Here is a 23999-nt window from a genome sequence, read left to right as displayed (position 1 = left end):
GCTAATGGTGCACAGCTTTCCCAGACGATGGCTATGTGGGCTTGTTCTTGTTATCAGCAGTACAACAGGTACTTGGTGTTGTTCTTGGTGCTAAACCACCCCCAAAACAAGAATCTTTGAGATTTTAATATCAAACCTTGGGTTTGGGTCCTAGATCACTTTCTTTTGGATTTTGGCTTATTTATCTCTGCTCTTATTTAAGGATTTTCTCCATGTGATACGTGCTCAGTACTTATATTGTTGCTATCAGACTTTCCCTCATTACTGAGATTGTGTTAGAGTCACTTAAGCCATTTTAGCCCTTGATTCTTTATTTTCAAGTCAATTTTTAAAAAGCTCTAAGAAGATGCTTGAAAGGTGCTGTAAGTTGTCTATTTGACTATGAAGTGGTTACTTGTCACAAACAAAATATTTTCTTCATCTGTAGCATTCAAATGCTCAGGAGATGGAAAGTTACACACAGAGATGTAAATCTGTAGGCATTAAAAAAGAAAGACTGTTGTGGGTAGAAAAGACAAGGCTTTTTCCCAGCAGAATGATCTGCCTTCAGAATAACTGGCAGAAGAATATGAAACAGGTGATTGCTTTATTGCTGCGAGTCAAAGCTATCCTGGGAGCTGAGGGTCTCAATCCATCCTTAACTTACCCTTGCCTGGCTTTTCTATTGTTTTTAGTTCTTTATCTCAGCTGTGTTTCTTGCCATTTTAATTTGCAGCATGTGAGAAACCAGTGGCTCTGACAAAACAACTGCAGTTTGCTAATAGCACTTCCTCACAAAGCATTAAACAATATTTAGTGTTTATTTAACCTCATGGGTTGATGAGGGAAAAGAGCTTGGGTTTGATTTGGGTCTTAGGCTTGTTCAGGTGAACCACATCTTTCTCATCCCTGTTTGTGATTTGTAGCATGGGCACCTCTGACCGCAGGAACTCCTCTTAGGGTTAAAGAAAGAAAGAATATGAAAACCCCCAACCACATCAGCATTTCCCATAACTTCCCTTTCCCTTAGGATGATTTGCTTGGCTATTGGAACTACTAATTGACCCCAGCTCCCACCAGAGGCAATAGCAGATGGTAAATGCTGTCCAGACAGGACAGAACGAAATATTTCCAAATGTTTCATTCCTGAGTTGGTTTGTTTCCATGGTCTTACTATCAAACTCTTCTTCATAATTTGGATGAGAACTGTTCCTCCCATGTTCTTCAAAGCTCAAAGCTAAGCCAAAAAAGATATCCCAGGGAACAAATTTCATCTTGTCATCATCAACAACAGTCAAAATGGCATCTTGAGAAAATGGAGATATTAAATCAAGCTTAGCTGGCCATATTGCCACACCACAACACATCTTTTTTGTCCTGCCTCTAGACTCCATTGGAAATTTTTCTGCTTGTTGCTCACTTCCATTTCATTTTTATGTGTGTGTGTGTTGCAGACCCCGGAGTGGCTGGATAGTGACTCTTGTCAAAAATGTGACCAGCCTTTCTTCTGGAACTTCAAGCAAATGTGGGACAGTAAGAAAATAGGCCTCAGGCAGGTTTGTATGTGCCCTTCAGTGTGTTAACATGGTGCTATTAGGCTTTTCTTTCATAATGGATTCTAGTGACCTTTTCCCCCCTAAAGCTTTGAGAAATTGGATGTCGTTCTTTCACTAAGTGCTCAGGGGTGGGACAGTGGGTTCCCCTCTGTGGCTTGATTTTGTGGTTGAAAGGAACACACTGGGTTTTTTTCCGATCAATCCCAATAGCAAATGCAAGTAATAGGCCTTGGGCTGAGTATATCTGGGGCCTTCTGTGACTTTAGCCATGGGGGACTTTGCTCATTGTTAGTTAAATAAGTTACAGCTGTCAAAGAAAGTCAAAGAAATTTACAGCTGATTTTCAGAGATTGTGCTGGAACCAAAGCTGTTTTAAGTGAGATTGGATAAACATCTCTACCTGTTCAGGCTGTATTGGGAAAGGCTTACTGGTCTGCTTGAAACATGCTGCTGTGTTTTCCTGCCTAGCAGCAGAGGGCTGCAGATTGCAGTTTTTTACTGAAGGAGTGTAGAAGTGCTGCATGTGCTCATGGAACTCGAGAAATGAGGTGTCCGGGGCAGAGCTGAGCTGTGCTGTGTTTTGCTGGAGTGAGATGGAAGAGCCAGCGGACCTGAGCAGGGACCTGGTCTGGGTTTGTGGCCTGAGAAGTCTTTCTGCCTGTTGTGTCCTGCAGCATCACTGCCGGAAGTGCGGGAAAGCCGTGTGCGGGAAATGCAGCTCCAAGCGCTCCTCCATCCCGCTGATGGGCTTCGAGTTTGAAGTCAGGGTCTGCGACAGCTGCCACGAGTCCATAACGGATGAGGAGTAAGTGTGGACGCTGAGCTGGGGGAAGCTCCTGCAGCTGGAAGGGCCTGGGTGGGTGCAGGGCTTCAGGAGGGAGCAGCCTGGCACGGTGGTCCGTGGGCTTTCTCAGCAAGATAAGCCAGAAGGGATAGAGAGCCCTTTGCCCCTGTTCCTGTCGTGCCAGAAAGGTCTCAAAGGGCTGTTTACAGAGTGGTTGCTGAATTAATGGCTTACAGCAGCAGTTAAATACTTTTTTCCTCAATAGAGAACATGGAGAACTGGGGGGAAATCCTGCAGTTACAGTTCTTGCTGATTTTGGTTTCTTTCTTCAGGAGGGCACCGACAGCTACTTTCCATGACAGTAAGCACAACATTGTTCATGTACACTTCGATGCCACCAGGGGATGGCTGCTGACCTCGGGGACAGACAAGGTTATTAAGGTAGGAGTGCGGAATGTGCTCTAGCTCCTGTACTTCATTTCCCTTCCCTCTCCCGTGTGGCTGCAGGATGTCATACCTGCCTTCTTCCACCCAGAGGCTTCTCACTTGCGATTGGGATTAGGATTTCTGCCCAGTAAGGACCAAGGAGGTCTTGATCTGTGAAGTTATTGCCTGAAGGGGCTGGGACAAGTGCTCACTGTAGCTTTCCCTTGAGGAAGACCAACTGTTTTTCAACATGCCAAATCTCAGTGTGGCTAGATAAAGAAGTAGCTAAAATAATTACTAAGTTGTAACAGTTTAAAAAATTGACAATTTAAAAAACCAAAAAAATAACAATTTAAAAAACCAAAACCCTCACAATGTGTTATGACTGTTCTGAATATTTAAGTTAAGAATGCAGTGGGAGTTCTTCTGGTTTCTTTTAAGGCCAGTTATGAACCTGGCTCATACAGGTGAAAGCTGGTGACATACAGAATGTCATTTTGTCAGCCTCCACCACTCTGACATAAGTGCTGGAAAATTAAATCAAACTTCTTCAGACTTGTTGCATTTACATCTAACCATATTGCCCCTCTTAATTAAAGAAAAAAGGTGTAAATTATTTAAAGGTTCTATTTTTACTGTATATTATTGTCTTTTACCATTATTCATTATGTTGTTTTATTTTATTGTATTTAACAGTTGTGGGATATGACACCAGTAGTGTCTTGATGTTACATCAGTGGAACTTGAAAGGTGATATTTACAGAAGAAATGGATTTCCTAACCCTAATTATACTGCAGAAGATAGATAACACTGGGCACATACGGCAGATGAGAAAGGAACTAATGTGTTTACAACAACTTTATGTCCTCTGCTTGATCCAGGCTGAACATTTGCACGAAGACTCTTTCCACTTCTCAAAATATTCAAGAAGGTATTTTTTTAACTAACGGTTTGTACGATCTGACTTTGGTTGTCTTGAGTTTGTTTGGAAAAATCTGTGTGCAGTGCAATTTTTAGTTTTTATATTTCAGTATGTCAAGATACTTGCTGCTTTGTACAGAGGGTTCTTGGGTTGTGTCTTCCTCTGTGAGTTTTTGGTGTCAACAGACTGTGTAAGGCAATTGGCTCTCCCTGCAGCCAGTACCTGTTGGTTTGGGATATTTCTGCTGACCATGCTCTCTCCAGAGGAGGAAATCCAGGCACGGTCTCTGGATGCATCACCAAGGAGCTGATGGACTATTGCAATTCCTAAAAGGGCTCTACCATCTACTTGTCCTAGTGGGCATCATCCGGAGAGCATTCATTGGTCTGTATAATCTTCCTGCCTCTCCTTTTGCTGCACAAGTCGCAGAACGAGGGGTCAGGTTATTCAGCAACTGATTTCTACAGAAAACTGAAATAGTTTTCCAGCTCAGAGCATTATATGGAGCACACAGACTTGTTTGAGGTTGATGATGCTGATAGTCTGATTCAAAGGAAATTATTGGCAACAGGAACTTTTGGGAGTGTGTGCATGGAGGGGGGCAGATCTAAAACTGGTCTAGATCTGAAAAGTCTGGTTTATCTCTACCTCTACCTCTACCTTGCACAGCAACATTTCAGCATTTATACCTGTCTGTGTTGTTGAAGATTAATTTTGTTCTTCCTGTTTTCCATATGGTTAGTCATATTTATTTTTTTAAATGCTGATGGTTTTTATTAATTTTCTCTATAGACCCAGAAGTGATATTGCTGAATGATGCCCATTGTCCTGTTGTCATACTTTACAGTTTCTCTTAAAAAATAAACAATATTTAAAAACCTGTATTGACCAAAATTACCTTTTTAGAATGACATTGTCAAGGTAAATAAACTAAAAAAGCCCTTTTTTCCAAAGGGACCTTCTCTGAAGAGCCAAGCCTCCATTCTGTTAATCCATGTTACTTTTTAGTATGGTATTACTCACGCACTTCAAAGAAACTAATGTAGAGAATAGAACTGCAGACCAGAGTAAAGGCTTTCCTGCATCTCCTGTTTCAACAGGCCTTGTTGTTGCAGCTGCTGTGACACAGCACATTGGTGGTGCTCAGTCTTGCCCTGTTTTGGACTTTCCTTTCTTCCCTCTGTAGTGGGGAGGCCATGACATCTGCCACTACAGAGCTCATTGCTACCTGGAGAAGCCTTGTGTTCTCTCTTGAGAGAGATTGCCAAAAGAAAATAAAGCTTCTCCTTTGTTTGCCCAGCAACTCACTTTTGAGGAAAAAAAAATGGTTACCTCAATCCATGGCATTAATTCTGGTCCAGTGAGCTGCTGCAGTAAAGGTTGAGTGGAATTCTGTGTGCACCTCACAAGACTGCTATGTATTTTCAGGGAAAATTCTCTTCTTAAACATCTTGTAACCTGTGATGAAGCACTTTGTAGTCATATTGTCTGAAATAACACCACCTTGGGTTTCTGGTTGTACAGCCTGTTGTTGGTTCCCCTCTAGGCAGCATATTTTAAAGCATATTGTCAAACATAATTCACACAGTACTATTATTTTTCCAACTTGAAAGTTGTTTTCTCAGTCTTCCCACGTTCTCTCCTGGAAACTAGATGCTTGTTTCCTCTTGGAATGCTTTTCATTACACCTTGTGCATGTTTTCTGATGAATGAAGCGTTCCTGGCTGTCAAAGCTATGCAGGATGAGCAAGTGGCCTGGCATATTTCATTCCAGCTGGAGAGCATGCACAAAGCTTTGCTGGACTGTGGTGTTCCATGTTCCCTTGGGCTCAGGGCCTTTTGGCCAGAGATCTGACTTGTGCTGCGCAGGGAGTGCGTCTCAGAGTGACAGCAGCACGGGCGCTCCGAAGTGAATTTCAATTGCTGTTTAGCGCTTGGTTCCTGAGGAGACAGCAGTGGCACCAAGGCTGGGACTCCAGCAGGAATTGTGCTCACACTGATGGAGTGATGGAGTCAGCAAGCTGACGATCTGCTCCTGGGTCAGCACCTACTCCTGAATGTGTAATGTGCAAACAAAGGTGAAGAACTGATTCCAAAGGAGACTACATTTGAGAATGACTTGTTTGGACTGTTCTGCAATAAACTCGTGCCCACTCCCCACTTGTCTTCCAAGGAGTCGTGGTTTCAGTGTTGCTTATATGTGGATATGAGGTATGCAAAACTGTTTTGTAGAATTTTCCTTGTTCTTTCTCACTGAATGACCTGCAGGGTTATCTGGATTTAAGCTAAACATCTCCTTATCTTGCAGTCTCGGGACAAACTGCTCTGAGCTTAGAAAATTATATAAACTGCAAGTGAAGCTGAGGGGGGAAGGAAAATTTGTCCCTTTGCAATGCCCTCAAGAGCTGTAATGTAGAGATTATGTAGGGAAAATAGATCTTATCTAATTAAATAATTCTTTTACTTTCCAAATGAAACAAGAAGGATTTGACACTGGGAGAGTAAAATGCCTGCCCTCCTCTTCTGCTGTGTTGGAGTAGCAATCTCAGTTTCTTCTGTCTGCTAGATCCACACAGAAATGGATCTCTGTTGCCTGGTCCTTTTTTTTCCATTTTACTTGCTGAATAACAAATTGAGCTATTTTTATGAATTGCACTACTGGAGGATGGGAGGAGGGTGTGTTTTGATACATGTGTAAACCATGCAGTGCCACATATCTACACACTCTCTTAAATGAAGCCAAGCCCCTTTTCCCTGGGGCTGCTGAAGGGCAGTAGCTTTTAGTGATACCTCATGCTGTGACAAGGGGCACACAAATCTTGCTAGCTCCCTCCGCTCTACACATCAGAAAAGGTGATTTTCATTTCTCCCTTAGCTGATGCTTCCTTGTGGGAAGCATTCTCCAGAGCATCTGCCTGCTATTCTTAGTTTTAAAATGAGCAGTGTCTGTAGGGCTTAGGCAGGTGATGGGGCAGGTGCTGGTCACATCCACAGTGCCTGAGCAGCTTGCTAGAGTCACTTGTGTCCCAGGTGGGGCAATCTGAGCACCAAACTTCAGTCTTTTTAAGCTGAAAATATTTAAGGGAAGGGAAAAGAATGTGGGCATCTGCTTGCAATGTAGCAGTGATAGTCCTCCCATCTACCAGAAGACTGAACAATCATGGGTTAGATGTTGAAACAGAGCTCCAAGGGCTCCAAGTCAGCCAGTCTGATAGAGGATAACCCTGAACAGTGACATTGGTGTGTTCAGCTGTGAGCACCCTTGCCTGCAGCTGCTTTTTGCAGCCAAGCCCAGGTGACCTCCCTGCTCTGTCCTCCTGAACTTGAGGCCATCACCTGAATGTGAGCACATGGGCTGTTAGTACCTCAGTAGCGGTTACTGCACATTGCCTGAGAGGGTGGCATGGGCAGCTCCAGTACTGGGAAAGGGAGGGATATGTTCCCTCTGAGTGGGGGAAATGAAACCACTGTATGGAGTCCAGCAAAGGGCCACTGAGATGGTGAAAGGTACTGGAGCATATCTGGGAGAGCTGGGACTGTTCATCTTGGAGAAAAGAAGGCTCAGAGGGATCTCATCAGTGTGTATAAATGCCTGAAGGGAGGGTGCAAAGAGAATGCAGTGGTGTCCAGTGACAGAGCCAGAGGCAATGGGCACAAACAGAAACACAGATTTCCTCTGAGCATCAGGAAACAATTTTTACTGCAGGTGTGACTGAGCATGGACACAGACTGGCCAGGCAGGTAGTTTGTGTGTTCTCCATCTTTGGAGGAAACCCAACTGGACATGACCCTGGGCAGCCACCTCTAGGTGAGCCTGCATGAGCAGGGCCAGATGACTTTTGAAGGTTCTTTCCCACCTCAGCCATTCAAAGTCCACTTAATGCCTGTGTCTACTCTGTTGCTTAGAGAAGGAAAAAATAACTTTCTTTAAATCTAAACTACTACCAAATTAGTTACTAACAAATTAGCAGATATTACCTATGTCTGACCTCGCTGTTCCAAAGAGGATTTGCATACCAGCAACCAAGGTTCTGTTTCATAGCACACAGGAAATAGGGCTACAATGTGTGGTCCTTTCCAGGAGACCCCATTGAGCCCATGGAATGTTTTCAATTAGGACTTAGAAGATGCAACAGTAACAGCAAACTTGTTCCTTTTTTCAGGATGCATTGATGTGCTAAGTCCCTTCAGGGATGACCTCTTATGTAATATTGATGAAAACAGAGATTTTTCTCTTCAAAATTGCATCTTATGAATGTTGGCAGGAAATCTTTGCTCCTCAGAAGAAAAAAAAATGTCCCTAGCTTGCCAATAACCTGAAGTTCTGGGATTTGAGATTAACTTTGTGTGATCACATGTGACTTTTCATTGAATTTTTCCAGTTTGGGGATTTTTCCCTTGTGACCAGTCTTTGGCCATCTCTGAAATTTTGTTTGCTGCAGCACACATTGTACTGCTCAGAAGAGAAAGAGCTTGAGTTCAATTGAAATTGCTGCCAAGTAGGGACATTGAACTCAAACCAAAATGAAAACAAGAGAGCACAGTCCTGGCAAACTCAGTGCAAAGAGGGGATGCAAAGAAAGAATGTTACCAGCATACAAACAAAGCCTAAAAAAAACAAACCAAAAGAAAAAGCACCTACAGTATAGAAATGAATATTCATCAGAACTGTGTAAAGCCAACCTAACCCCCATCCCAGCACTGTAAGCCAGCTAGCAGCCATGGTCCACAGTCAGAAGCCACAAGGAACACAGAGTTGTTCCAGTCTATGAAGATTTGACTTCCATTTCTTGTTTTTTGGTTCAATTGCCAAATAATATTTATCTACCTCAAGTAGTATTTTTCAGGACTGCATTAAAAGCATAAGCACTTTGATTTTAAAGAGGATGGGGGAAAGACACTACTGAGATGGTACAGAAGAGGTGTCAGGCCTTATGAAGATAGTCTCTCCAGTTATTTGTTCTTTAGATATTAAATAATCTGAATTTATTAAAGGGTTTATCACCTTTATACTTATATTTTACTACAGGTCAGGGCTTCCTTCAGATGTGAAAAATCCATTGCTAACACCACTATTTTGTCCTGTCCCAAGAAAATTCTGTGGAGTTGCCACAGCCAAGTGATTAAGAAATTTTCACAAATAAACAAGTTCACAAACTCCTTGCTACATCTTTGTCTTTAGCACTAGTTTTGGCTGTGGTTTAGCTTTCCAAAGGCTGAGCTTTGTTTCTGACTCTGCTTGGCAAGTTGTCATACTGACCAATACCTCATGGGCTTTGCTGTGGTTTTGATCAGAGGGATTTTATATGAAAAAACGCTTCTACTGGCTTTTGTTCAGGTCAGTGTTTTGTAGGAATACTGCTCAACAGTTTGACCATCTTTTCTACCAACTACATTGTAACACTTCCCAGTACTGTTCCATTATGTAAATAAGCGTCTCCGTTGTAGCTGAATAAATTGTGGTACCTTAACCCCACTAAATTAATTTCTATCAGCTTTTGGCTATTTCTTTTCCTTCTCTGTGTGTGTAATAAGGCATTTGGTTTATTGTGTTTTGACTGGAATCATTTGCTTGCCTGTTCTGTGAATTGTCATAAAACTGACAGCTGTTGTATGAACATATCTTTTGCTGGGACAAATTCTTGCCCTGAGTGCCTGGCAGTGGGTGAGCAGCCCAAAGGAAATGGTGTGTGGGCAGCAGAGGAATTGCATGATTTTGTGCATCACTCCAAGGCTCCCTGCTGACTGTGGATTCTGAACTGAAAAGTAAAGGGAGGATGCTCAAGACTTTTAACCATCAAAGCAAATGGCACTTCCTGGGACCACTCTCCCTGAAGTTTGCACAAGTGCAGGTTTTGGCACTCTTCCCCTGTTTGGACAATATTTTTATCTGTGAAATGGCGCTGCCAGTGCAGCACAGGTTTAAGTTGTTTCTCTTGGCAGCAGGGTAGAAACCTGTCCTGCTGAAGACCTTTGGCCAGGCTGACACTGTGCCCCTTTGTAAAGCTGAGCATTAGCTTTTGTTTTGAGAGAAAACACGCTTCCTTCAGAGGAATACATCATTTTTCTTTATCTGATGGCTCCCTCTAGAGAGAGGAACATAAATACTACCCTGCTTCACAAACTGAAGTTCTTGGATTTGATCACTTTTAGTCCCAGAAGTGTTTTTGTTGCACTTGCTCCCTGTCAGATTCGGTGCCTTTTCAAAGCCTTCTTTCTGTCATTTCTACATCAGTGTTTTTTGGGTGACTGCAGGAATAGAGAGTTCTTGAGTCATCTTAGTTGCATTTTAAAATTATCTCCTGTAATCAGTCGCTGGCTCTGCTCGAATGTGCCCAGAATTACCTTTGCTAACAAAGCAGGAGATGGAAGCCTGAGACAAACAGGGAAATACTGTGAGCTGAGCTGGGGAAGATGCAAAGCTGTGCTCTGCCAGAGTGGAAACTGCCTATCTAAAATGACTGTGGGTGGATGTTGACCAGCACTAGTTTCAGGTAAGTATGATCCAGTGTCATGAGATGGAGTGCTTTATTTTTGCAGGGAGGGTGAGAGAGTAACACACAGAGGAACTTACAGATTGAACTGCTTCATAGCTGCCCTCCTCCACTGTTCCATCAGCTTGTTCCCTGAAAGACTAATTCCATGTTCACTCTCCACTCACCAAGTTCAGCACTGCTTAATCAAAATTAGTACTGCTTCAAGTGCCATGGCTTTTAGAAAGGCTTTGTCATTACAAAAATACAAACTAGTGCTTGTAGTGACAATTGAAAAGGCTGGGACTGTCTCCCACAAAATAAATTTATTTACACTGAGGTTTGCAGGACAGACGTATCAGACTGTAATGAAGGATATAGCAGAACTCCCTTGAGCCCAGGCAGTGCATATTCAAAATCCCACCCGAGCCTTGTTTAACAGGAAGAGGTGGCACTGCTTACACCTTGTTCCCACTGAGTAGAACACAGAAGCTGGAGTGTGTATTACTGCAAATGCCAACAATTGGTATTTGCAGTTTACTCCAAAATTGTGAGGTATGTATGGGAGTGCCCCCATTCAAAGGCAAACAACAATTTTTTACATCTTTAATCAACAGCAGGTTGATTTATTTGGGTTTTTTTTAACAATGAATAAAGATGAATAAAGAAATTAAAATAAAGACAAAATGCAGCTTACAAAATTTTTTATACCTGTTACATTGACCTCCTAAAATTTTTATCCAAGACAAAAAGAGAAGTTCAGTGGCCCCTGCATCACTGCAGTCAGTCCTGCTGCACTGATGATGGGCTGTGCCTTTCCATTAGGATGTAGGGAAATGACCAACTCCACATGTGCTCTGTGGTGCTACATTCCTGTGCAAGATCCCCAAGTTTGATCCCAGACTTCCCAACTAGGTGACTTCACTAAATGAAAAAAAAAAAAGTGAAGCTATCACAGTGAGGTCAGTGTGTTGGGCTGCACATGGACTGGAAAAGGTGGCAAGAGCAGCTGCTGAGCTTGTCATTCCATTCCCATGAACTAGGTGTGCTCTCCCAGTGTGCACTGCTTAGCAAAGACCTGTGCCACCTTAAGCTTCTGGTCATCTGTCAGTGGATGGTGTTTTTATTTTGCTCATAAAGTTTTAAAAAGGGAAGAGGAGACTGAGGGGAGACCTAATCACAGTCTGCAACTGCCTTGTGAGGGGAAGAGGAGGGGCAGGCACTGATCTCTTCTCTGGGGTGACCAATGACAGGCCCCAAAGGAATGGCCTGAGATTGTGACAGGAGGTTTAGGTTTGGTATCAGGAAAAGGTTCTTCACCAGGGTGGTTGGGCACTGGAACAGCTCCCCAGGGAAGTGGTCATAGCACCAAGCCTGACAGACTTCAAGAAGCATTTGGACAGAGCACTCAGGCACCTGGTGTGACTCTTGGGGTGTCCTGCACAGGGCCAGGAGTTGGACTCAATGATCCTTGTGGGTCCTTTCCAACTCAGCATAATCTGTGAGTCGGTGATGTATTCATGGAATTAGACAAATCCTCTCGCTGGCTTGCAGCCACATGCCATGTTTGCTCTCGTGGAATCGGGCTGAAATAAAGCATCAGCAGGACCATAATACCAAAGTGTGTGACACGCTGGACTTTGCTTCTAGCTGCTGTTCTTATGGTTTAGTTCTTTTTAAATCAGAAGTGCTCTTAAACCATAGCATGTTACTCTTTGACACTGTGACCAAACTTTGATTAAAGCAATTTTCTTAACTTTGGCTTCATTTTTAAGCTGTGACAGAAAATTAAAAATATAGGCTATTCAAATACACTAGTGCAAAATGTGGACTAACAGGTGATAAATATATACATATATAGTGCACAGTTTTTACTTTTGTAAACTATTTAAACATCAGTCAGTAAACTTTTCTTCTGTACTGTAGAGCTGAGAAGCTAATTGATGTAAATACTAAATAATGCAGATGTTTTTATTAGCCTTGCAGCTATTGGGTTGAGAAATGTAGTTAGTATATATGCTTCCAGCCATGCTCTTGTTTTGGGTAACTGTATTTTACAGTTGAAACCATAGAAAATGTTAATACCAGATTTGCAGGAAATAAACCTCTGTCCACGCCTTGCTGTTGTTTTCTTTCACTGCAGTGCAAGGAGGAGTTAAGTTTACAAATGAGGCAATAACTTGAATGCTGACCCATCCTCTTCAGGAGGAGCTGTGACAGCCTGACTTGTCTCAGCACTGCTTATCATGGGAAAATTTTGCTCAGGGCCTCTGTGACAGTGAAGTCTTTATTTCTAAGGAGATTGACAATAGGCTGAAAAAAGCAGGTTTTTTTCTTAAACTGATACTTAATAGGAGATCTTTGAATAATGAGGAAATACCATCAGCCAGGAGGAAACTAAATTATGTAAAGCAGACAGAAGGAGCTCTCCTCTGTCCATCACCAGTCTTTAGCTGCCAGTCACTGCAGAGAGCTCAAGAACATCTGTGTTACATTTGTGTTTAGGTTCTTGGTCCTACCACACTGGTGTGAGCCACATGTGAAACAACTTGGCTGGGTTCTGGAGGCAGCTGGTTAATAAACACACTCAGTTCAGGAGAAAAGGTGTTACCTTTGTTAATAATATTCTTGGGTTTGCAGTAAATTTGAAATAATTAAGACAAAATGAGTCCCACCAGAAAGTCTTAGTCTGAGCTGATTGTCTTCAGTGCTCTTAGAAAGATGCAGCACTGTAGGTGGTGTTTCTTAAACTAGATCCAGTAAATCCCTGTGATAAAGCCCATTTTCCCCTCTACCGATTTACAGTGAGAAACTCAGTGAGTAATTCAAATGCCCACAGATCAGGTAGGATGGATCCTGTGCTCTGTGTCTGGAAGTAAACACATCCAGACAAAATACAAGTCTCTCATCAGGAGAGGCTCTGTTCTCCTCTAAAGCCTGTGCCACACCAGTGCTCCCTTCCCCTCTTAATCTATTCACAATGATGAAACAATTCCCTTTAATCTCTCACGGAAAAGGCAAGCAGGTACACCTTAGCATGTTGTTTATTTTTGTGCCTACAGCCATGCAGCCATTTCTCTGCTGGAACCAGCCATGTCTGGGTGTGTTGTGTTGAAACCTCCTACTTCATGGTATTTTGACATAAATGGGATAATATTTAGCCCTGGCTCCATAAAGTAATGTGGAAGGCATTTGGCAGTATTCCTAAATTCTTGCTGTTTAAACATGAGGAAGCAGATCACTTCTGCATACCAGCACTAATTTATAGAAACTAAAGGCCGTCAGGAATCCTTCCCTTTAAACTAAGCAGGCTCTAAAAGAGAGTTTCTGCATTCCCAGTTACATGCTTGAGCCCAGTCACCCTCATGCAGTGAAGGAAGCCACGAACCTGTCAAACACAGCAGTGAAAGGTTGTTTCAAACATTCCCACTTCTTTCCTGAAGTCCTTCACAAAGGCTACTGAAAATACACTCCTCTGCATTTCTCTGTGCTGAGTGTTTTAAATTATTCTAGCTAACTTTACAAAGTCTCAGGGCTTATTTTAATGCCTCTCAATTTTTCTTCCAATCCAAAGAACACAACCTTAGTGTGTCTTGAGGCAGCAGCTGCATATTCACAATGGGAGAGACTTGGCAGCAGAGAAAAATTACACAGGTGCCACTCTACCACCTCATTATGAGAACACCTGAACCTAATTCATTTTTAACAGGCCTATGGCGTCCTACTTCCCCTCAACAGCAGATTAGTGTGTAATTAGAAGATTTGTGGTCGCTCTGTTTCAGCAGAGACACTAAATTCCTGGAGAAACAGATTTAAACTTCTGGGAGAACTCTTCCAGCACCTCCATTAGTTTCTCTTCATCCTCTGGTGGACTGTGGGTCCATGCTAGGGGTAAGTGTGTAGGGACTGGTTGTCTGTCTAGAAGAAAAGAAGAGGAAAAAAAACAACCTTATGGGTGCATTTAACTCTCTTATAGCAGAAAGGAGGTTTTTCTGATAGACTGTACTACCCAAACATACCTCATGGTCTTGAAGCCAGGAAAACTGACCTTCTAGGTAACTGTAAATAATGCTAGTTAAGCAGATCTTCTAAACCAAAAATTAAAGCAATTCAATTTGTATTTTGGAGCTAGAGTGATTTTTTTCTGCAGCACAGTATGACCTGGACTGTGCAGCAAGCCCCCATTTGCAGCTGGGGACAATTTAGGAAAAGGAAGGCTTCCTTGTCGGGTTATGCCTGTCACTAGTGCAGCAGCTGCAGGCAAAGAGCAATAGCTGGAGTTTGTTGCTGCAGGCAGAGGATAATTTTGCGCTCGAAGCAACATTTTTCCTTGCCTCCTGGATAACGTTTCTAGTACTGCACAAATCCCCAGCTGGGACTTTGTAGTTAGGATTATTTTCAATCTTAAAATGCTTACCTTCATTCTTAGAAACAATGGTTAAATTCTAAATGCAAAGGAACTTGGGCTTATTGCTCAGCCACCATAAGTGACACGTATCCAACCAAGTTTGCTCAGTTTGATGCTTTGCTTGGTTTTCCAAATCTCATGCCTGTCACTCACTCTGTAATTACAGCTGTTACCACCATCCACTCTAAGGGATCTTCCCCTCCAAAAATATGATATCTGGAGCCTGGGAGCCTTATGACAGTGCTGTCAGGTGTCTGTGGAACAACAGTCAGAGCACTGGTGCAGCACTGTTAAATCTACTTAGCGAGCCCAACTTCCACAGCAGCCAGCTGAGAGAAAAAGAACAAGCTGTAGCAACCCTGGGCAGCAGATTTCCCTGAAAACCTATCAGGCTGCCACTGGGCTTCCCAAGAGAGCACAGGTCTTTGCTCTCTTAAGAGCAAATGTTTACCTAACTGCACACACCACATAACTTCTGCTCATGGAAAACTGAGGGGAGAGAGAGAGAGAGAGAGAGGAATGTTCCCTTCTCCATCACTGATTATGAACAGCTTCCCACCTAGCCATAGTGCTTCCAGTAGCCTGTGCTGAAGTTTGGGAGCTAAGTATGAAAGCCAAGTTCAGCATCACAGTCTTTGGAAAGCAGGTCTCTGTTAAGCATTTTTTATATATTTTAGCAGATGCAGAGAATTCTGGTAGTACTAGTCATTTTCTCACTTCCCTTTATTATTTTCTCAGAAAAAAAAAAAAAAGAAAAAAAAAGCTGGCTTTGGTTTGCTCTCAGAGGGAACAGAAGAAGAGAATGCAGAAAATGGAGGGAAACTGTGACTGATTTGGAAAATGGCTGCCTAGGATCAGAAGCGTGGGGTTTGTGGGAAGGTGCTCCTGCACCCTAAACCCTTCACTGAAAGGGCCTGAAGAGTTCCCATACTAAGTAGTGGCTTCCAAAAGGTCATAGGAGCAAGAAATAACTGACTTCACCACTATTTGATAAGCACAAGACACAGACTCAGAACTTCTTTTGCAGCTTTAAGAGCAGTCATGCAAGGACCAAAGCTCTCAAAAGTCAAGAGCTTTAGCTAAAGAGGCAGGGCATGCTCTGTGTTTACCAAAGCTGAAAGTAGAAAAAGGCCAAAGGGAAGAGCCTGGTGGAATTATGAAAGAAACAGAAACAACTGAGCAGAAGCATTAGGACCAGAAGAATATGATTGGATCTTTAAAAGAAAGGCAAAGCCTGGTTCTACAAAGAAGGCTGACCAGCTGGGATGTGGAGTTTCCACATGCTGACATGAAAAATGTCCATTTAAGTATCTGTCAGCCAACCCTGAGTGACTGTCTATAGGATAGAAGGGACAAAGTCAATCCAAATGCAGAAAAGTCTGAGCTTCCTGCATTCTCTCTAAAGAAATTCAGTGAATCAGGATTTGAGTGCCACATCCAACAGAAGCACCAAGCTTCTGTAAGAAATTACCTTGAGCTTTCTCTTTCTGGACTGACCTGCATCACCGTTGAGGCATCCCTGCTTCCCGCTGCTCCTACAAAGATGCCTGTCATTTGCCTGGGAGAAAAGAAAGGCTCTGCCCTATTTTTCCATTCTCTAAGCTCAGAGTGCCAAAAATGCCACTGTGCTCAAGTGTTTGCCTGGTGTTAGAGAAAGGGGGAATTGGCAGTTTTAGCTAGCATGGAACAGTGGGAAGAAGAACCTGTCAAAGCGGAGCCAATTCCCAGTGCTCTGTGAGAAAGATGCTCATTTCCTAGCATCATAAAAGATGCTGTTTGACTGCTGTGATTCACCTTCCCTTGGCACAGTCCTACATGCAGCCATTTTCATTACAAAAATCCCCAACCCTCTCTAAAGAAATGCTTTGAAGTCTCTATCAGCTACTTTAGAGGACAAAAGCAGGAATATAACAATTTAACGCAATGTTCACTCGAATATTTAGACTTGAGACAACTTTGAGGAATGCTTTTATCCTTTGCACAAGCTGCCTGATGCAGCCTTTATCCCCTTCCAGGGGATAAAGGGGCCAGGCCAGACAGGGATCCTGAGCTCAGGCAGGCTGAGGATCTCCAGTATGTGCAGTGTGAGACACTGCTCCTTACCTTGGAAGAACAAGCCGCTGGGCAGCTTTGTGGCTTCAGCTGACACTGCCAACCACAAAACGGTGTCAGCTCCCTGGGCCTCTGTGCGCAGCGAGTTCTTCATCCTCTCGTAGAAATCGGGCATGGACGACCGCACAGCTGGGAAGGATAACAATGGAACGGTGACCTGCCATGCCAGGCTTTTTTTCACACACACACCAAAAAAACCCCAACAACAACAACAAACAAACAAACAAAAACCCCCAAAAACCAAAACAAACAAACAAAAAAAACCAAACCCAAAAAAACCCAAACCAGCTTCAAATTGCCATTTTGCATGTAGGAAGGAGAAGAGGCATCTCTGGAGCTTATGGAAGAAAATGAGCATTTCCCCCTATCTGGGAGTAGGATGGCTTGTGGGAGAATAGCACTAAGCCACCAGATGATCCACCACTTGTTTGTTTGGGTCAAATTACAGGGACAAAACTGACAACAGGATCTGTAAGAGGTTCCTCTGCCAATTCCATTCCAAACTGTAAAGATGACAAACATGGGGAAAACAGAAATTCCAAAAAGCAGTACTGTAATGAGATTTTTAGCTCTTCTTTTCTCACCAGTTTTAGGAAACCAGTTGCAGCACTGTATTTAAAAATTGGTTACTTGCTGTCTAAACTCTGGTTTCATTTTATTTTGTCCAACAGATGGTGACTGTGGGCCCATCCAATGTAGGTGTTTATTTTTGGGGGTTGGAGAGTCTTTGAACTTTAAGGTGGGATAACTTTATGGTTCATTAAGTTTGAGATCTGCAAAGGAAGTGCAAAAATAAATGTATTTTAAAGAAAAAGAAATACCAGGATATTTAGTTGGAAAGGGCTATTTTCAAGTGTAAAGTAGACAGGGTAAATGCTTCTGTTGTCAGAAGCAAATTTTGGAAACTGCATCCCTACAAAAGACCTAGAGATGTAACTGCTATTCTGCATCCCAAGCTTGGGCACTGGGGGCTGGAAACATTGGGGAATGCAACATGCATAGTGTATGACTGATGCTGGCCCACCTGCTCAGACACAGTCACTGAAGAACAGCTGCAGCTCACACAAAGGGCTGAATGACCAAACTGCTTCTCAACAGCAGTAAATGTTTAGAGGCAGAGCAGAGGGCTTGCACAGTGGTGCATTCTCCTACATGCCCTCACAAATTCCCAGTGTCTGCACATTGGTACTTACAGAGGCAGAAGCTCCATCTGTGTGTTTAACAGTTCCACTACAAATGTAACTTAAAGGTTACCTTAAAGAACTGTGTCTCTGCTGTGCATTTGTGCAGGGCTGGAAGCATTCACTGCCCATTATTACTCTCTAGATATACACAGCTAGCAGACACTGTGCAGAATAGAGCCACCAAGGGGATATAAAACTACTTCAGGCACCAGTTTGGAGAAAAGAAATTACTGCACCTGTTGGAAAAATATACTAGGAAGTTTCATTTCTCTTTGCTTTTAAACTAATCCTAGAAAGAAAAAATTATTGTCAGAGTGTGAAGCAGATGTTACCTGGAGTGTCTGCCCAGCCGGGGTGCATCACGGAGAAATGGATATTTCTGTGAGCCTTTGCCCACTGTTCTGTCAGGACAACTTGCTGTCTCTAGGATGGAGCAGTAAGAGCCACGCTAGCACCGAGTTCAACAGCCTGTCCACCAAATTAGTTCCCAGGGAAATAAACTACATCAAATGTGCCATAAATACCAGAGCATTTATGTACAGCAGAAATATACTCTTGCTCATCCTGGCTGGATTTATTGGATAATTTCATCAGAGACTTCCACAGTTATTGCCATCCATACCCGGGCTACAAATTTACTTCTAAAGCAGCTGCACTGCTTTTACAGACCACGTCCATTTGCTGCAGACTGTGGGCAAGAACTAAACAGGCAGACAGGGTTCATCAGCTAAAGACAGCGTTCCCCCTTGGGACTTCTCTCATATCAAATCAAAGTCTACCCATGCTCTCTTCCATGCAAGATGTATGCACTCCTGAGGGCATGCCATCATACTCCTGAAGATTACTGCCTGTGCATCTGCATATGGGTTGGATGCAACGGGAAAGCAACAGTGACCAACAGGCTTTTTGCAAAGCAGATGGTATGAGCTGCCTAGCAAAGAAGGGCTTGAAGGATTGATTGTTTTCAATCCCACAGGCTGTACCTTGTTCTGTGCATACACCATGGTTCCGTCAAATGGCCCACTTTCCGACTGCAAGTCAGATACATTTAATTTTTGAACTAGCATGCCCCCAGAAGAGACAGTGATCTGTAATGAAATGAATGAAAAACAAACGAATGAAAAGCAAAACTAGAAACTCCCCACAGATGCACTCATGCATGCAGTGTAGTCTTCAGGCTGGAAGTCCCTATGGAGCAGGACTCCTCTGCATACTCTTTGCATTATGCTTATGCTCATGTGTAGAGCATACCTGGAGATGAGATGAAAGATACATAAGGGTTTTAAGAAGGGATTCATTTCAGGAATTTTGTGCTTCTTCCCTTTGGAAAGTAATGGGGAGAAAGAAAATAGCAGAATAGAACTATTTGTAGTTTGTATGTTTAGCATTTACCAAAGCTAATTAGAAGCCATACAAAACTTGGGAAATTTCATTTTTAAAAATGTACCTGCTGTCTTATTTTACACCAAGATCTGTAAAGTTCTTTTAAGCCTATACCCCTGGTTGTACATATTTTGCACTCTGCTGCAGGAGCTAGCTTGCCCTAGGGAATCTAAGAGGGTAAGTTCCCAAATGAAGTGTTTTACTCTGATTTCCAATGAAGGGTTGAGAGCAGCAGGCAGGAGCTTTGCTTTAGAGCAGGAGGTTGTTGTTAGCAAAATCCAAGAGGATTTTAGAGATCCTTACAGCATTGTAAGTAATCCTGCATTGCTAACACAGTCAGGGAACTGCTGTTACAAGCCAGAAGGTAAAAATAGTAAAACACCCCTTTTAAACAGCATCACAGACTCACCACTCTGGCATCAGCTGCTTTTTCCAGGAGAGGCACCAGGGCAGTTGTCATGATGTATGTACCTAAAAAATAGACAAGCACCAACATTAACTTTTCCTTTTAAAAAAAGCTTTCTTCTCTCTCCACCCTCCTTAACAACCCAAAACCCAAAGTCTCTTGATCTCTGAAATCTGAATTTGACAATGATTTTTTGTTGCTGCTTCACCTGCAGTGTGCCAGCTCAATTTGTAGTGGTTCACATTGCCATATACTTAGAAAAAGGCATATATTGTTTTACAGATTTTCATGTTTGTTTTACCTATAGAGCAAACAGCTCCCTACATTAATCTGTGAGAATCTGAAGGCAAAATAGCTCAGGTATGAAATTCCTTGGGTGGGGGAAGGTGATGCCAGAGAAGAAATGGGGAATGCATTTCCCCTGCAAGTCTGGCACATACACACAGATCTAAGCTGGGTCATGAACAAGAAAAGGAAACTGTACCTCATATTTATAGTTCTTGGGGCACTGCATATGCACTTAAGATTTGTCCATTCTTCTCTTCTCACTATGAAATCACTCAGAGTACACTGACACTTTTTGTGTTGCACACAAAACCCACCGCTTAAACCCCCAGCATGACCATTACAGAAGATAAGGAATCCTTGGGGGAAAAAATATTAATGTTGCCTGCCCAAGGCTGAGCTAAGATTACTTGGGGAGACTTAATTGTGTCCTTCCCTGGTTTTGATCGTGTTTATTTAGCAAGAATTTTTACACACCACACAAATATATTCCATTACCATGACCAGAAAAGTTTGTTATTACAAACACTGTCCAACTGTCAGTGTATTTGACTTAGACACAGACACACCTAGTGATGTTTCAGGCAACCAAGCGCAACACAGTGATTTTTTTTTTTCTGTTTAAAGTGTATTTTTAAAAAATTCCATTCATTCAAAATTATTTTAGCCCCATTTAGTCTAGTGTTTCTACATCTACTTCCCTCTCATGTCTTTACAAATGGCTCTAGTTCAACAATTCTATCAGTGATAAATGCATTTCTTTTCCTCGAGCTACCGAGGCCATGTTTTTCACTAGGCATGAAGACTTCAGCATGTCCTTATAACCTCCCTTCCACACAGGCAGTGAGATCACCCAGTTAAAATACAGCGTGTTTATAAATACGGTACCAAAATCCAACATGTTACATGCCTGGTGAACAAACTGTTCAGTTCCCCTGTCAGTCACAGCAGCCTTCACTTTCTCTACATAATCAGAGCTATGTCCACACACACACACACACACACACAATCTATTTAAAACCCTGGCAAATCAAACTAAGCAAATGCACTGCAGATGAGCAAATGCAGCCTGTCTTCAGCAGAAAATGTGAGCAAAGGCAGTTGCCAGCGAATGACGAGAGCCCGGTCGTGTCCCCTGGTAGTGGCGGGGAGACTGAGCGATGACATCATCGGTACAAGAACTGCCGCTGACTGTCAGGGGAGGCTGCCGCGATGTGCAGGGAAAAAAATATAAAAATCACTTCAGTATAAGCTGAGAGCCTGGTTTTAATGTTGTTTGGCTGTGGATTCTTAAAAAAAAAAAGTAATATCACGTCTTGGTTAAATAAGCTGCATCTCCTCAAGGCAGAGCTGCAATGCACCAGCTCCGACGATGCTCCATTTTACTGTCCTGCAGATTAATTTACACTTTTAAGGGGCTTCATGTTGATTTGTTAATTCTAAAGAGCTGCAAAGATGAATGCACTAGTGTTGACTCATTAACAACCGAGTATTGTTTTGTTTTCCAGCCCAATAAGAGAAATGTTCAATGCCAAAAATCCTGCTTAGAGCAACTACAGCTTGTCAGAAGTTTATGTGCTTATTTAGAACCACAAACTAACTGCAAAGCCCACATCTCCTCTCTTCCTCAAGTTTATTAGGAATTCAGTAAATCCCACAAAGCCAGAGCATTCCATCTTTCTGCCCCACAAGACCACTTGCTCATTTGCTTTGAGACAGAGCACAGAGCAGCTCTGATCACAGCTTTCTATGGTAAGCAACAGTATCTGAAAACACACACACAGACACAGTTCATCAGGCATTAAGGCTACAGCATTTAATTTCTCCCACTGCAAAATATTTCACCAACTACTGTCCCCATTTTAAGTGTTTGAACACAAACTCCTCATTCTTTTCACAAAAAATACTTGGGTGCTGCACATTTTAATTTGCCTGGGCTGGTCTGTCAGGGAAAACAGCCTGGAGAAGAAATTTAGAACAGTAATAGTAGAACAGATATACTTTATCAGCAAGGTTTACTGCTGGTTAGAATACATCATCATCAACTGAAACCTCCCCATTTTTATCAGTGCAAAAGCTGGCCCATAGTTTGATGGTGACATTCAAGCAGCTTGGGAGAAGGCTCAGTATGGTCACTGCAGGGCTTGGCACAGCTGTGCACCTCACGGCAGGTCCTTTGTCCAGCACAGCTGCATGGCAGCAGGCACTAACAATGAAGTTCATTTCTGAGTAAAAAGGGAAGTGGCAAACAAAGGCATTGCCTGCCACCGTCCTTATGAAAAAAAAAAGGAAGGAAACTTTTCTTGTTAAAAAAAAAAAAAACTTTGCAAGGAAAACCAAGACTGATTCGGTAGAAGAAACTACATTAATTTCTGCCCCTATGTAAGGAAATCAAGGCAACATCCAAACTGTATGTCCTTTTGCCAATACTTGATTATTAATACCAATGTACTGGATATCAGCCTTTCCAAAACAAGCACTTGAGCATTCTAACACATTTACTTGATGCAAAAAAAATTTTTGTCTGTTAAAGGAGAAACTTCCTCCCACAGAGCTTAGTTTAAAAAGGTAAGGCATATCAAATATGGTTAATGCTTAATTATCACTGTGTTCAAACTGTACAGATTCAGTTGTTTTGTTGGGTTTTTTTAATGGTTTAACACAAAAGTACATGAAAGGAAAGGCAACATTCAACAGTGCTGTGCCTTGCACTGAAAGCAGTAATTATTGAGTATCTGCTGAACATACAGCTGGTACTACCTGCATTCAGGACTGTGTGATAGGGGCCAGATTTGTGCATCATCATTTCCTGTCACTGGAAGGTACATTATCCACATGGCCTCAATGCTTGTGTCCCACTGGTGTAACGGGGGAAAACAATCAGTGAAATAAATGGTATACAACATTTCCCTTTGATGAGAAGTAGTTGCTGTGACACAAAGGAGTCCAGTACAATGAATTTGGGAGTTTTCTCAGAAGCAGTAGGAATGCAGAAGAAGGTAAGCCCAGTCTATCACACCCCTAGAAAGGATTTCATCTTGCCCTTACTGAACTCTGCCAAGGTGAAGAGTTGACTTGCAAAACCTACTGGACAAGCTACAGCCCTGTTCTGTGTAATGAGGTTTGACACAGTACTGGCTGGCCATGTTTTCTCCAGTCAAAAAGGCTCCTGGGATAGATGTGCAATTGATTTTAAAGATAAACAGTCTCTTAACATTACCTTTCTTTGGAAAAACTTCTGTAGCCTTAATGCCTCGGAGCTGATCTCCCATAATAGGAAATCACATATAATACAGAGTAATTAAAACTTTTCTATAGAGCAACACCATTACACACCATAAACCAACTTTATCGTATGGTGAAGTAGACAGGGTGGGTTGCCAGTCTATGCATTAAACATGCTCATTCCAGTAAAAGCAATGAGGGTGGCATTTAATGAGAACATAGTTTGTTCATGCACATTAAAGTTTCATGTTTACTTGAAAAATATAAAAACAAAACCCACCAAAAATATTGAATCACCATGCATTCCCTTGTGGCCTGTCTGGTAATTGTTCCACCTGGTCCGAAATCTTCTCAATTCAGTCGAGTAATCTGATATTGTGCTCTAACTAACAAATCAAATTTTTGACTCCATACAGTGAACTCCTCTGCCAACCTGGATAAGCACTAATTCAGTGGTTTCAGAATCACAGAGTGAAATATTAATGACATATGTGTAGAAAATGAGGCACCATTATGGAGATAAACATGTGATTCATATAGTAAAGTTGTTTTTTTTTTTTAAAGACCAAAAACTACAAAAATCAGCCTGACTGCCTCATAAACTCCTAAATAAATAAAGTTCTGCTACCTTTCCCATGACATAAAGCAGAAGCTGACGGGACTCTATGGATGACACTATTATTAGGTCTTGTGGAAAGGTAGCTCTGCATTTTCTTACAACAATTATTCCACTGTGGGTCTCATGACATGAACAAAATGAAAGCTATCCTAGTGCACAGGAGAGCAATCTCCAGTGTATTAAAAACTGGTCTTTCTCACAGAAAACTGCAAGTCTTGCTGTACTAAAACATGAAC

General features: G+C 42.3%; 2 protein-coding genes across 6 annotated transcripts in view; one reads left to right on the top strand and one right to left on the bottom strand.

The window, feature by feature from the left end:
• Positions 1–4550, top strand: part of WDFY2 (WD repeat and FYVE domain containing 2) — a 61270-nt gene extending 56720 nt beyond the window's left edge. Inside the window, exons 9-12 of the mRNA XM_038139605.1 lie at positions 1434–1535; positions 2210–2340; positions 2652–2760; positions 3442–4550. Of these exons, the coding sequence (XP_037995533.1) occupies positions 1434–1535; positions 2210–2340; positions 2652–2760; positions 3442–3471 (372 nt within the window). The 3' untranslated portion in view covers positions 3472–4550. The remainder of the gene's footprint in view (positions 1–1433; positions 1536–2209; positions 2341–2651; positions 2761–3441) is intronic.
• Positions 4551–7351: 2801 nt separating this feature from the next.
• Positions 7352–23999, bottom strand: part of DHRS12 (dehydrogenase/reductase 12) — a 32813-nt gene continuing 16165 nt past the window's right edge. For 3 of the 5 annotated variants that reach the window (XM_038139619.1, XM_038139660.1, XM_038139649.1), the window contains 5 exons: positions 19638–19699; positions 18829–18933; positions 18178–18268; positions 16653–16790; positions 7352–14059 (listed from right to left, as the gene is read on the bottom strand). In XM_038139619.1, the coding sequence (XP_037995547.1) occupies positions 13932–14059; positions 16653–16790; positions 18178–18268; positions 18829–18933; positions 19638–19699 (524 nt within the window). In that variant the 3' untranslated portion in view covers positions 7352–13931. Of the gene's footprint in view, positions 14060–16652; positions 16791–16879; positions 17435–18177; positions 18269–18828; positions 18934–19637; positions 19700–23999 lie in introns of those variants that run through there. The other 2 variants (XM_038139628.1, XM_038139638.1) reach the window with 2 other exon arrangements.

Source organism: Motacilla alba, chromosome 1 (assembly GCF_015832195.1).
Source record: "Motacilla alba alba isolate MOTALB_02 chromosome 1, Motacilla_alba_V1.0_pri, whole genome shotgun sequence".
In the NCBI taxonomy this organism is placed as follows: Eukaryota; Metazoa; Chordata; class Aves; order Passeriformes; family Motacillidae; genus Motacilla; species Motacilla alba.
The sequence above is the reverse complement of the archived record's forward strand: the minus strand, read 5'-3'. Positions and strand labels throughout refer to the sequence as shown.